Source organism: Stegostoma tigrinum, chromosome 1, assembly GCF_030684315.1.
Source record: "Stegostoma tigrinum isolate sSteTig4 chromosome 1, sSteTig4.hap1, whole genome shotgun sequence".
Lineage (NCBI taxonomy): Eukaryota > Metazoa > Chordata > Chondrichthyes > Orectolobiformes > Stegostomatidae > Stegostoma > Stegostoma tigrinum.
In genome coordinates, this window is record NC_081354.1 from 125,445,025 (window position 1) to 125,457,855 (window position 12,831).

At 40.7% G+C, this 12,831-nt stretch overlaps 1 protein-coding gene across 1 annotated transcript in view; it reads right to left on the reverse strand.

The window, feature by feature from the left end:
- Positions 1–12,831, reverse strand: part of mtrex (Mtr4 exosome RNA helicase) — a 129,881-nt gene that overhangs the window by 41,052 nt on the left and 75,998 nt on the right. Inside the window, exons 17-18 of the mRNA XM_048527213.1 lie at positions 12,626–12,798; positions 10,978–11,046 (exon numbers count right to left, since the gene is read on the reverse strand). Of these exons, the coding sequence (XP_048383170.1) occupies positions 10,978–11,046; positions 12,626–12,798 (242 nt within the window). The remainder of the gene's footprint in view (positions 1–10,977; positions 11,047–12,625; positions 12,799–12,831) is intronic.

Here is a 12,831-nt window from a genome sequence, read left to right on the forward strand (position 1 = left end):
TTTTATTATTGACAATCTACAAATCAAAGAAAAACTAAACATCCAAAGAAAATCATTTTTAAGAAACATATATGAAACATAAATACTTGTATACTCAAGATTTGACTTGTGAAGGTTTATGATTTTGCTTTTTAACAAAGATCATAAAAATACTTGTAAAATAGCTACCGAGATTTGAATAAGATTTAGCAAGTGAGGATGATGGGAAAAGGTCCAGTTGGGAACAGTGAAAATGGTGATCAACTGTGGTCTTGAATGTACTCAGTCTACACAGACTTCAGGTTAAGAACTTTATATTCAGGGTCCCACAATTTAGAAAGGACAGCCTCTCCAATATTCATCCCTGAATCAACAACACAAAATTAGACCATCATTTATCCCACTGCTACCTGTGAGAGTCTAACATTCAGAAATAGGAGCTGTAACAGTCTGACATTCTCAATCACACCTTGGTGCACATGGCTAGATTTAGAAGGGCTTTCATCTGCTTGAGTTAATGAGTTGTCCATGTGTAAATCTGGAGTACAGGTAGGTCATTCAGTTCAGCAAGCCTGTTGCACTGTTAAATACATCATGGTTGACCTGTTTTGGTTCAAATTCCACATTGTGCCAATCCTAATAATCTTCAATTCCAATTTCTGACAAGAACTTTATCACCCCAGCCTTAAAAATATTCAATAATTCCGCCTCCATCTTCTTCTGAGGGAAAGTTCCGCACAACTGCCTGGCAGAAAAGAATTCTCCTCACCTCTGTCCAATAAGGATGATGCACAAGTTTAAAATGGTGCCCCTCAGTTCTCAACTCACCCATGAAGAGACATCCTTTGCACACCTGCCTTGTCAAGGCCACTGGAGATCTTATATACTTTAATCAAGTTGCCTCTCACTTTTCTCAACTCTAGAGAAAACCAGACCTGTACATAATCAAGCTTTGGCTGAAAACTAGCAAGTAACATGCATGCCATGCAAATGTTAGGTAATAAACATCTCCAACAAGAGACAAATCAACTATTGACCCATGATATTCACCGGCATTACCATCAGCCAATCCACCATGATCAAGTTCCTCAGTGACCAGATATTGAACTGTCTAGTGACATAAATGCAGTGACTACAGGAACAGGTCAGAAGCTCAGAATCCTGAAGCAAGAAGAGAACTCCTGAAACCCCAGAGCCCATCCACCATCTCCAGGGCATAGGTTAAGAGAATGATGGAATACCCCCCGCTTGCCTGAATGAGTACAGCTCCAACAACTCTAAAGAGGCTTCAGATGATCCAGGACAAACCAGTCCTGGATCCACACATATTCACTCCCTCCACCACTGATGCTCATTAGCAGCAATAAATAGGATCTCCAACATGCATTGCAGAAATTGACCAAAGATCCTTTGGCATGTTCCAAACCCACGACCACTTCCATCATGAAGAACAAAGGCACCAGGTATATCAGAACATCAGCAATTCTAAGTCCCCATCCAAGACACTCACCATCCAGACCTGGAAATACCTCATCATTCCTTTAGTATTGCTAGTCAAGATGCTGGAATTCCCTCCTGAACAGCATCTGGATTAACAGCATCTAGACTGCAGTACGGAAGGCTGATCACCACCAACTTACCAACTTTGCAAGGGCAAGTCGGCACTAAATAAATGCTGGTTCAGCCAACAACTCCCATATTCCATGAATGAATAAAAAAAGCCACAGGAAAGTGAAGCACAAAATCCTTACTTTCATCATCACGTTTTCTTGTTGTAAAGGAGAGTGTTCCATGAGATTTACTGATTTTGTGCTGTACCTGCACACTAACTTCTTGTAACCTGTGCACCAGAACACTCAGCTCCTAATGCACTCAGAATTCTGCAATCATTCTCTATTTAAGGAATACTCAGCTGTTTTATTCTTCTTGCCAAAGTCAAGAACTTCACATTTTGCCATATTAAAAACAGAACATGAAAGCTGATGAATGAGATTATTTAAGGTCTAAATTGGCAACGGCTGCACATTTATCGCAACTTCCCAGTATTGATCAGCTTGGTTGGTTGATAGCAACCAGCAGAACATCAGTATCATAAAAACTAGGTTTCTGAGGGATGTCTAAGGTACAGCCCCTTCTCAATCTCCAAAATCTCTTGCTGAGAAATGCAACCAAGTAGAGATACAGTAAAGATAAGAATTGGTTTAGCCCCCATTCAGCCATCTATCGCCAGTCATTGACTTCAAGATCGCAAATAAAAACTGAACCACTTAAATCATGTACTAGGTGAGGAACACAGTGGCCAAAGAACTGTAATCCAGTATGATCTTCAGCACAAGATAGAAGAAATAACGATCAAAACAACAGTAGCTGTGTGCTTGCACTAACCAGCACAAAATAAGAGAAGATAGCACAGTTCTGTGCCGTTTTGGGAATTTGGGGAGAAGTTACCAGACAATTTGACACTCTTATCAATTTATATTCAAGTAGTCATAAATGGTATCCTTGGCAGTATAAATTGAATACAATGTATTTGAAGTTACATTGCTAATTTTCACAGAATATGATTATTATATCAAGAGAACGTATTCACATTTATTTACTTCTTGCAGAAGTGAAAAGCAAAGACAAGAACTACAAATGTTTTTGCAAATTGGACTTCATTAAACAATTTGTGACAAGAAATACAAGAAACAATTAAGGAATATCATCCCAAATTCAACTACATTTTCGGTCACAAAGAACTCAGATCTGTACGAAAATTTTCTAGTGAATAAAATCTTTTGCTCTCAAGTGGTTCATCTGTCTTTTGAGGCTGCTAAATCAACTCGTTTAATTAAATATTAATAAGTTAGTTTAAGCATCTAATATCTCCCGTTGTATGCATTAATGGGATGTTTTCATCCTTGCAACTATCATGTATATCACCATTATGTGGGGTGATATCTTTTGCTGCTCAATTGTATCCTCCACTGCTTAAATTGCCTTATCTCCCCATGCTGGATTGTTGTTAATAATAACTTTCAGTTGACCCTTTTTACCAAGTGACCAGAAATATAAACAACAGTTGCAACAAGAATGGATTCTCTTACCACTTAATAACATGAGTTTTTCTTTGAGATACTGACGGTGGAAGTACAAGTTGTTCGCATGAAAAAATGCTTTTTAAAAAAAGATTGGAGTGAACTTAAATGTATCGGGTCATTGCGAGCCATTCGTTAGCTACTGCATTTCTATTTGTACAATGTTTACTTAAATAACTGTCAGAACAAAGAAGAGCAGCATAAGTGGCAAGTCATCACGTAGTTGTCACTGATTAAATTAATTCAGGGAAAAGTTGTTCTTCAATAGGAAGGAAAGATGTTATCACTGCCAGCTGTAATCGACGCCAGATACCCTAATATGAACATTGTTGCCTAAATAATTTGACGCTTAATTTCCTTTCTTTTCCAAAGTCTGTACTACTGCCTTAAGTGTTACTGTGAAGAAAGCAGACAAAATGTAAACATGGTCTATGAAGACGAGGATTTTGTCTTTTAAGTGAATATAAAACCATCTGCAACTAACTTAATAGGTGTTTTTATTTGGCAATTAATCAGTTAAAACAGGGAAACCTATAGAAACATAGAAGATAGGAGCAGGAGGCAGCCATTTGACCCTTCGAGCCTGCTCAGCCATACCTCACAAGTATGGCTGTTAATTTGATATTTGGACAGATAGACACAATTGTTTAAAGAAAGCGGAGAGATCCACAGAAGTAACTGGTGGATTGGAAATACTGATTCACTAGATGTCAAGAATTTGGAGCTCTCATGACAAGTCATTGGGCTCAAAACATTAACTCCGCTTTCTCTCCACAGATGCTGCCAGACCTGCTGAGTTTCTCCAGCAGTTTCTGTTTTTCTTGAAGAACATGCTGTTAATACATTTCATCCTGGGTGACGATCCTCAGCTTTATGCTTAGGGTTTACTTGGTAAGAAATACATACCATAATTTCTTTCTCTTTCTGGAATTCTTTATTCGGTGTACAGCTAAGTAGGTGATTGTCAACAAAAACACCATTGCAATTTGGTCTTGCAAACAATGCCTTTTTAAAAGAAAATCTCAGGATGTGGTCATAGGTGGCAAGATTATCATTTGTTGTCCAGTATCAGTTCCTTCAGAAAGTTTAGTGCGCTTTCTTCTTGAACCTGTCATCCCTACGCAGATGGTACTCCCACAGAATGATAATTAAGTAATAAATTTGAATAGAAATCCAGCAATGAAAAGAAACAATGACACATATTCAAATGAAGATAGCATGCAGTTTGGGAGTGATGACATTAACATGATATTACTGCTCTTGCGCTAGATCTCACATAGTAGTTACCTTTGAATTAACATTGGGGTGTTGCTAATGAGCATCCTGGGTATGCTGAGTTACAGTACACTATTGATGAAGGGAACAGACACAAATTAACCAGCATAGGAAACAATCAAGCACCCTGCTCTTATCTGAATAGTGCCACACTTCAATAACTACTGTAACTGCACTTAGTCAGTGGTGTGAAACGTCACACCCTCGCCCTAAGAATTGACAGTAATCGACAGAAGGCAAGCCTCTTTTGATATAGTTCCCCCAGTTCAGTTTCTCCAAGACTGATTTGTTTGCTAGATTAAAGATTCAATGAAGGAATATTCCCGTGAAACATTCAATCCAATCCAATGAAATGCACTGCACTTCCTCTCGCTAACCATAATAAACTTAATTTCTGGTTTGTGGTCTGAATTGTATGATCTGGCAGACAACGAATGTCTTGGTACTCATATAACTTACAAGCTTACAGTAGCTCTGCCTATTATTTTTAAAGGATACCTCATTGCTAAAAGGGTTTGTTGTATTAGTTTCCTTTGTGTGTAAAAAAAAATTTCAATTCACAAGGATTAAGCACTTGCATGTGGAAGTGGATCTTCGAGCAAGCAATGAGAACAACTAGTTTATTCTCAATACCATCAGGAACATCTCCACCTCATGCAAACTCCCACTTCAATCCAAACTAAAGGCTCAAAATGTTTGCTGCGCAGCTCTTTTTAAAAGGTATTTGAGGAAAAGATTAACACGAAACTAAGGCAATTTGGAGAAGAGCTGCAAGGTTTCATAGAACCCCTACAGTGTGGAAACAGGCCCTGAGGCCCATCAAGTCAAACCAACTGTCAGAGCATTCCACCCAGAGCCATTCCCCAAACCCAATTAATCTACACATGCTTAGACACTCTGGGCAATTCAGCATGGCCGAACCACCTAGCCTGCACATCTTTGGACTGTGGGAGGAAACCAGAGCACCCGGAGGAAATCCATGCAGACACGGGGAGAACGTGCAAACTCCACACAGACAGTTGCCTGAGGGTGGTATTGGACCTGGTCTCTGACGCTGTGAGACAGCAGTGATAACGCTGCACAGTCGCTCAGTGGTTAAGTTAAAGTGATGTGTTTTTAAGAGTGTCCAAGAAAGAGATGAGACTACAACACAAAATTCCAAAGATTAGATACTAGACATTGATAAAGCCATTAAATCATGAAAGAAGGGAGCAGATGAAGACTGTATCAGAGGAATGAACATTTGGAGGTATGGATCGTGGTGTCAGACTGTTGAGGAAAGCAATGGATAGTGAGGCTGTGGAGTGAGTTACTCACAAAAACTAAAATCGTAAATTTGTATGGTTTGAATGAAAGCCAGAATGATAAGTATGATTTATGACCAGGACTCAGTATCATGTCACGGCGTTATATAGCACGGAGAAAGATCCTTCCTTCCCAAGTATCAACACGGACTAGATACTCTAAACTGATCTAGTTCCATTTGCCAATATTTTGACCATATCCCCCTAAACCATTCTTAATCATGTACCCATTCAGATGCTTTTTGAATGTTTTAATTATGCCCATCTCCATCATCTCGTCTCACAGCTCATTCGAGGACCGCACCATGAAAATGTTGCCCCTCACGTCTCTTCTAAATCTTTTCCCTCTCACTTTGAACCTATGCCCTTTAGCTTTGAACTCCCCTATCCTGGAAAAAAGACCTTGGCTATTCACCCTATCCATGCTCCCCATGATCTTATAAACCTCTACAAGGTCACCTCTCAGCCTCCAACACTCCAGGAGAAAAATAGCCCAGCCTATTCAGTGTCTCCTGATAGCTCAAATCCATCAGCCCTGGCAACATCCTTGAAAATCTTTTCTGAACTGCTTCAAGTTTAATAAAATTTTTCCTGTAGAGCTTTAGAAGAGTTGAAATTTACAGATAGTAATAACACTAGTAGCAGATGGGTTGAGGTAAAATAGACATAGATAATGAACTTACTGACATGCAAGTAGCCAAAAGTTTATGATGGAGATGATATGAAATCAGTTTGAACTCAAATAAGATATAGTAATGGTGTAAATAATCAAAAGGAGTAGTTTAGTGAGGTGACATGGTTGGCTGTAGGAACTAAGAATGCTATCTCTTCTGGTTCAGTTGGAGCAATTTGCAAAGTCACCAACATATCTAAGTAAAGCAATGTGACATTGGAAAATCAACCAAAGTCGGGGATAGTACACTATACAAGTCCAAGTACTGAATGACATGAAAAGCACCGTATAAATGTGGAAGAGGAAGAGCCAAAGGATGGATCTTTATCACAGTTCACATGAGAAAAATCAGTTAGAGACGTTCTCGCCTGTTATTTTCTCAAAATCATTTTGATTGGAGAATTGCTTTTCAAAAGCACCAATAATCAGATTCCTCATTTACATTAGAATGTTGTAACAATACCTAAAATTTGGAAATTTTTTTTAAAGAAAACAGGATATTCAATCACAGATTCCACTGCAGAATCTATATTTAGCACATGCTCTAGACAGGGAGGGAGAAAACAGGGGTGCAGAACATGGAGAAAACAATGACCTAGGAATGCTGCCTGACGGCACCATTCTAAAGACAAGCTTTTTTTAAAAGTCAATCAGAAAACAACCACTCCCAAAGGCTATTGCCTTGTGACTGCTCATGCATGGATGTGGGGGAGAAGGTAGGGGAGAAACGTGAGAGGTGGGGGGAGGGAAAGAGAGAAACAGAGAGTGAGAAAAAAAAGAGTCAGATTTTGGGCAGATACTTGAATCTGGAGACTGAAAGTAGTCAAATTCCTATTTCATACTCAGCAGGAGGTCAGATCATTGTAGGAGGAGAAAAGTCCAAAGACTTCAAAGTCAGTCTGCCAAATCTTTGCATTCGGTGTTGGCCAAATATTAAAAAAAACTTGTAAAGATATGACATGCCCGCACAGCCTCATGTGTCACATGGACAAAGAAATACATTCCAGACAAAATTACGATAACTTTACACATCCTGAGACCATTAAAAGACATTCCTGAATTGAACATGCCATTTTTTTGGAACAAAGATGATGATAATCCTAAACCCCTCATGAACAATGTCTTCAAACAACAGACCAGAAGTGTAGCTAATAAACCAGAGGCCATCATATTTGGACAAGGAACTGCAACTAAGTGTCTCAAAGTGAGACAATCATGTTTGCCCCTTTGTAATCTTTAAATGCTGTCTGCAGGGAGACAGAGTCAGACAGAGAGAGAGAGAGAGAGAGAGAGAGAGAGAGAGAGAGAGAGAGAGAGAGAGCGAGAGAGAGAGCGCGAGAGAGAGCGCGAGAGAGAGAGCGCGAGAGAGAGAGAGCGAGAGAGCGCGAGCGAGAGAGAGAGAGCGCAAGAGAGCGAGCGAAAGAGAACGAGAGAGAGAGAGCGAGCGAAAGAGAACGAGCGAAAGAGAACGAGAGAGCGAGAGAGAGAGCGAGCGAAAGAGAACGAGAGAGAGAGAGACTGCGCGAGAGAGAGCGCGCGCGCGTCAGAGAGAGCGCGCGCGTCAGAGAGAGAGAGAGCGCGCGCGTCAGAGAGAGAGAGCGCGCGCGCGTCAGAGAGAGAGAGCGCGCGCGTCAGAGAGAGAGAGAGAGCGCGCGCGCGTCAGAGAGAGAGAGCGCGCGCGTCAGAGAGAGAGAGAGAGAGCGCGCGTCAGAGAGAGAGAGCGCGCGCGTCAGAGGGGGAGAGAGCGCGCGCGCGTCGGAGAGAGAGCACGCGCGTCACACGCGTCAGAGAGAGAGCACGTGTCAGGGTAGTGCGCGTTTCAGAGACAGAGTCAGAGAGAGAGAGAAGCAGGCAAAAAGCCAATAACATAAACGCCTGAAGAACCAACAGCTGGAACATCTTAAGGTCCCAAAGTCTGTTCCTTTGTTGCTCTACAAGTACAGCAAACTGAGCTCCTACCAACAAGACTATTTTTAAAAAATCATCCAGGCGATGTGTTTTAGAGTTGTTGGCACATCACTAACTACCCTTGCTAAAGTGATGAGTTGGTTTTTTGAACTGTTGCAGTCCATTTGGTCAATGTACATCCACAATGCAGCCAGAGACACTGTTCATTAATTTTGACCCAGTGACAGTGAAGGAACAAGTCAGGATGCCTTGGAGAGAAAGTGAAACAATCCAGCATACAATATCAACTACTGAATTCAGCAAACCTACCCTTTAGGAGAAATCATCAGGTCTGCAATGTAATTTCCCAGAACAGGACAATTGCATGATATATGGACCAAGTTGTGGCTAATGACCCGTAACAGTGCACTATCCTCTTCAACTCACTTCCCTTGAGTGTGCATGACTCTGTGAACAAGTCTGGTATCTTCAGATTTACTGAATTCAGCAAACCTACCCTTTAGGAGAAACCATCAGGTCTGCAATGTAATTTCCCAGAACAGGACAATTGCATGATATATGGACCAAGTTGTGGCTAATGACCCGTAACAGTGCACTATCCTCTTCAACTCACTTCCCTTGAGTGTGCATGACTCTGTGAACAAGTCTGGTATCTTCAGATTTCTGGTCGAGGACATAAATAAACAATCCTCATAAACCCACAAAAACCTTGCTGTCACGACACACCCACCCATCCTGCACTCCAAAACTTATTTTTTCTTTTAATTCATTTATGCAGGATGAGGGCATCACTTGCTGGCCAGCATTTATTGCCCACCCCTTGTTGCCCTTAAGAAGGTGGTGATGTGCTGTTTTCTTGAATAGCTGCTGTGGGTTGAAGCACAATACCATTAAGGAGGGAAACCCAGGATTTGGACCCAATAACAGCGAAGGAACGGGAATCTATTTCCAAGTCAGGCTGGTGAGTGGCTTGGAAGGGAACTTGGAAGGCGGTGGTGTTCCCATGTATCTGCTGCCCTTGCCCTTCTAGATGGAAGTGATCATGGATTTGAAAACTGCTGTCTGAGGATCTGCTGCTACTGAGCATCAGAGGAGGAGAGAGTGGATGCTTTTGGATGCAGTGCCAATCAAGCGGGCTGCTTTGTCCTCAATGGGTGTCAAGCTTCTTGAGTGTTGGTGGGGCTGCACTCATCCAGGCAAATGGGGAGTATGCTACCACACTCCTGACTTGTGCTTTGTAGATGGTGGCTAGGCTTTGGGAGTCAGGAGGTCAGTTACTTAGCACAGTTGTCCTGGCCTCTGGCCTGCTCTTGCAGCCAGAGGATTTACATGGTGAATCAGGTGAGCGTCTGATCAATGATAACTCACAGGGTGTTGATAGTGGGGGATTCAGTGATTGTAACACCACCGAATGTCAAGGGGTAGTGGTTAGATTAACTCTTATTGGTGATGGTCATGGCCTGGCATTTAAGCGGCATGAATGTTACCTGCCACTTGTTAGCCCAAGCATGGATATTGCCCAGATCTTGTTACATTTGAACATGGACTGCTTCTGTGTCTGAGAAGTAGCAAACGTTGAACGTTGTGCAGTCATCGGCGAACATCTCCACTTCTGACCTTATAATGGAGGAAAGGTCATTTATGAAGCAGCTGTAGATGGTCAGGCCAGGGACACTACTCTGAGGAACTCCTGCAGAGGCATGCTGCAGCTGAGCTGACTGACCTCCAGCAACCACACCCATCTTCCTACGTGTCAGGGATAACTTGAAATTCCAGAGATTTTGCCCCCGATAGCCATTGCTACGGATCCTTGATGCCACACACAGTTGAATGCAGCCCTGACATCAAGGGCCGTCACTCTCACCTCACCTCTGGAATTCAGCTCTTTTGTCCATGCTTGAACCAAGGCTGTAATGAGATCAGGAGCTGAGTGGCCCTGGTGGAACTCAAACTGGACATCACTGAACAGGTTACTGCTGAGCAGGTGCTGCTTGATAGCACTGTTGCTGACACCTTACATCACTTTACTGACGATCGACAGTAGACTGAAGGGGCAGTAATTAGCCAGGTTGGATTTGCCCTCTAAGTACAGGATGAATAAAATGAATATAAAACAGGAATAGTCCTGTCTCACCTTGTCTAGAACAAACTCATGAATGACCCACTGCAATCATACAAGCAAATAAATACTTCTGGTTTATAATCAATGCGGTAGTGTAAGACATGTAGCAGCAAATCTTCAAAAAGCTTGGCTCTAGTAATACTATTGAGATTTCCGACCAGAGTATTTGTTTTATAGTTAAATATTGGCCAGGTCAACAAGAAACTCTTAGACATTTAAACAGTGTCATGGGGTCTTTCATGCCCATCTGAAAGTTTAGGATGCGCTTTTGTTTACCACTTCATCAGACAATGATACCTTAAAGTGGAAGGTGCCAATATTGCTGAAAAATAGCTCCGGAGAAGCCTTTAGTAGATACACAAAGAAAAATCAGATGGATGAAAAGATACACTTCATAATGCATCAAATGGCTGAACCACTTCTGGCAGTCAAATTGGTTAGTTCTAACTTTTGTCCTGCAGATTTAAGCATGTGTATCTAATTGTTGATAACCGTAAGTTTTTATCAGTCATTTTGTATCTTGCATTTGTGAAGCAATACAATGCTTAAACAAGTATCTGAATAAACAGTGCTTCCAACAAATAAACTGTCCTCCCATTATCATGTCATTTGTGTATGATTAATCCAACTGCTTACCTTCACATTAGATTTCTTATTGAAATTTATGACAACTCCCCAACCAAAGTCATCGTCATCATTTTTCACCTGAAAGACAAAAGATTTTTAGTCTACCTAAAAAGCAGCATTTCAAGGTAGACAGTAATTAGTGGCAACACACAAAAAAGACTGAAAAAGACAATTCCTTTCAATTTTTCTATTCTTTCTTTTGAATATCATGAGTTAGAAAATGGGCAATAATTTTATGATTCGGACATTTCAAGGTTCCTGGCATCATCGTAGCCAGAAGGAAGTTGCATGTGATTAAGTTACCACTTTAAACCTTTGTTTAGTACTTTCGTGAAGTTCAGTGTGCAATGCCACATCTAAAGAGTCTTCCTGCTTTAAACCTTTGATGAACAGCTTTAAACATAATTTGCTCTGAGGTGCTAAAAATGGACTTGACACTCCAACAAACTGGATTCTCATCTTGGTGACTTGATGTTAAAATGACAATTACATTTCTCTTTCATACTGGGTTGGAGGAGCAGTCTGTGTGTGTTGGAAGGACAAACAGCAATAGAAGTGTAAAACTTCTGCCAATTAAAAAGTTCAGACAATTCAGACAATTAAAACCTTTGTTTTTATACATTTTAAATATTACTGCCCTACTTCTCATTTTGAATTTGCATGCTTTCACCTGTATTAATTATTTATGACACACAGCAGGCAAGATATTTCATACAAAATCAATCGGTGGTCCAATAACATTGAAGAAGCTTGACAACATTCAAGAATGATGCAATCTGCCGAATGGACAATGGTCCAAGATGTATTGCAACTGCTCAAATGGACGCACCATCCAAAGCCATGACCTCTACCAATTACAAAAGTAAAGGCAACAACCGATCACCACCTCTCAGACAAACAGCTGCCTGATTTGAATAAATATCAATGTTTCCACATAAATTCCTTTATTGCTGCTGTCTCAAAGGTCTGGAACACCTTACGTTACAACATTTGGAAATACTGCAACACACAAACTATGGCGGTTCCAGAACGCAGACTTCCAATAGGTTCTGAGCTGTCACTAGGTAACAAATGCCCACAGCTGCCAAATCCAATGAATAGATGAAGATTATTTAAGACGTTTGCTAGTTGATTGTCACATTATTTTCTATTTTATACTAAACTACATTTAATGTTTAGCACACAATCCAACTTGACTATGCTGTACACACTCATATTCATTGAATAAGGGAATAGAAGAAAAGTTGAAATTGGGTTGAGTAATAGCAGGATTGAATAAATTTTTTTCTATAGGGCACAGGCATCACTGGCAAGGTCAGCATTTGTTGCTCATCCCAAGTGCCATTGAACAGAATGGTTTGCTTGGTTTCACGATTACTGAGACCAGTATTAAATATTAAGTTAAATTATAACCAGTTACAATGGTGAGGATTGAATCCATGCTCCAAATCAGCCTGCATCTCTGAATTATTAGACCAGAGACAGGACACTGTGACTATCTCCCTACATGGTAAAAAGTAACAAAGATTACTTTGTTCTTAATCTCCATGTGTGGCGAGATGTAGCATGCATCATTGTTCCTATTGCTTTAAATTTCAGCAGAAAACAATGTTAAAGTATTGCACACCCCAGAGGAAACAAATAATGGTAAGCATACCTTAACGAGTCTGCCTGGCTGAAGAAATGGCAAGCAGTATTTTGGTTTGTGTACATACTCCTCAATTTCTTTACCCAGTTTAGCCAGCTGCTGCCTTATTTTGTAGTAAGTAACGACATTTTCTTCGTTGGGAATTTCAATTTCGTTGTATTGTCCTTCCAATACCTTCACTTCTGCAGATATAAAATACATTGAATTATACAAGG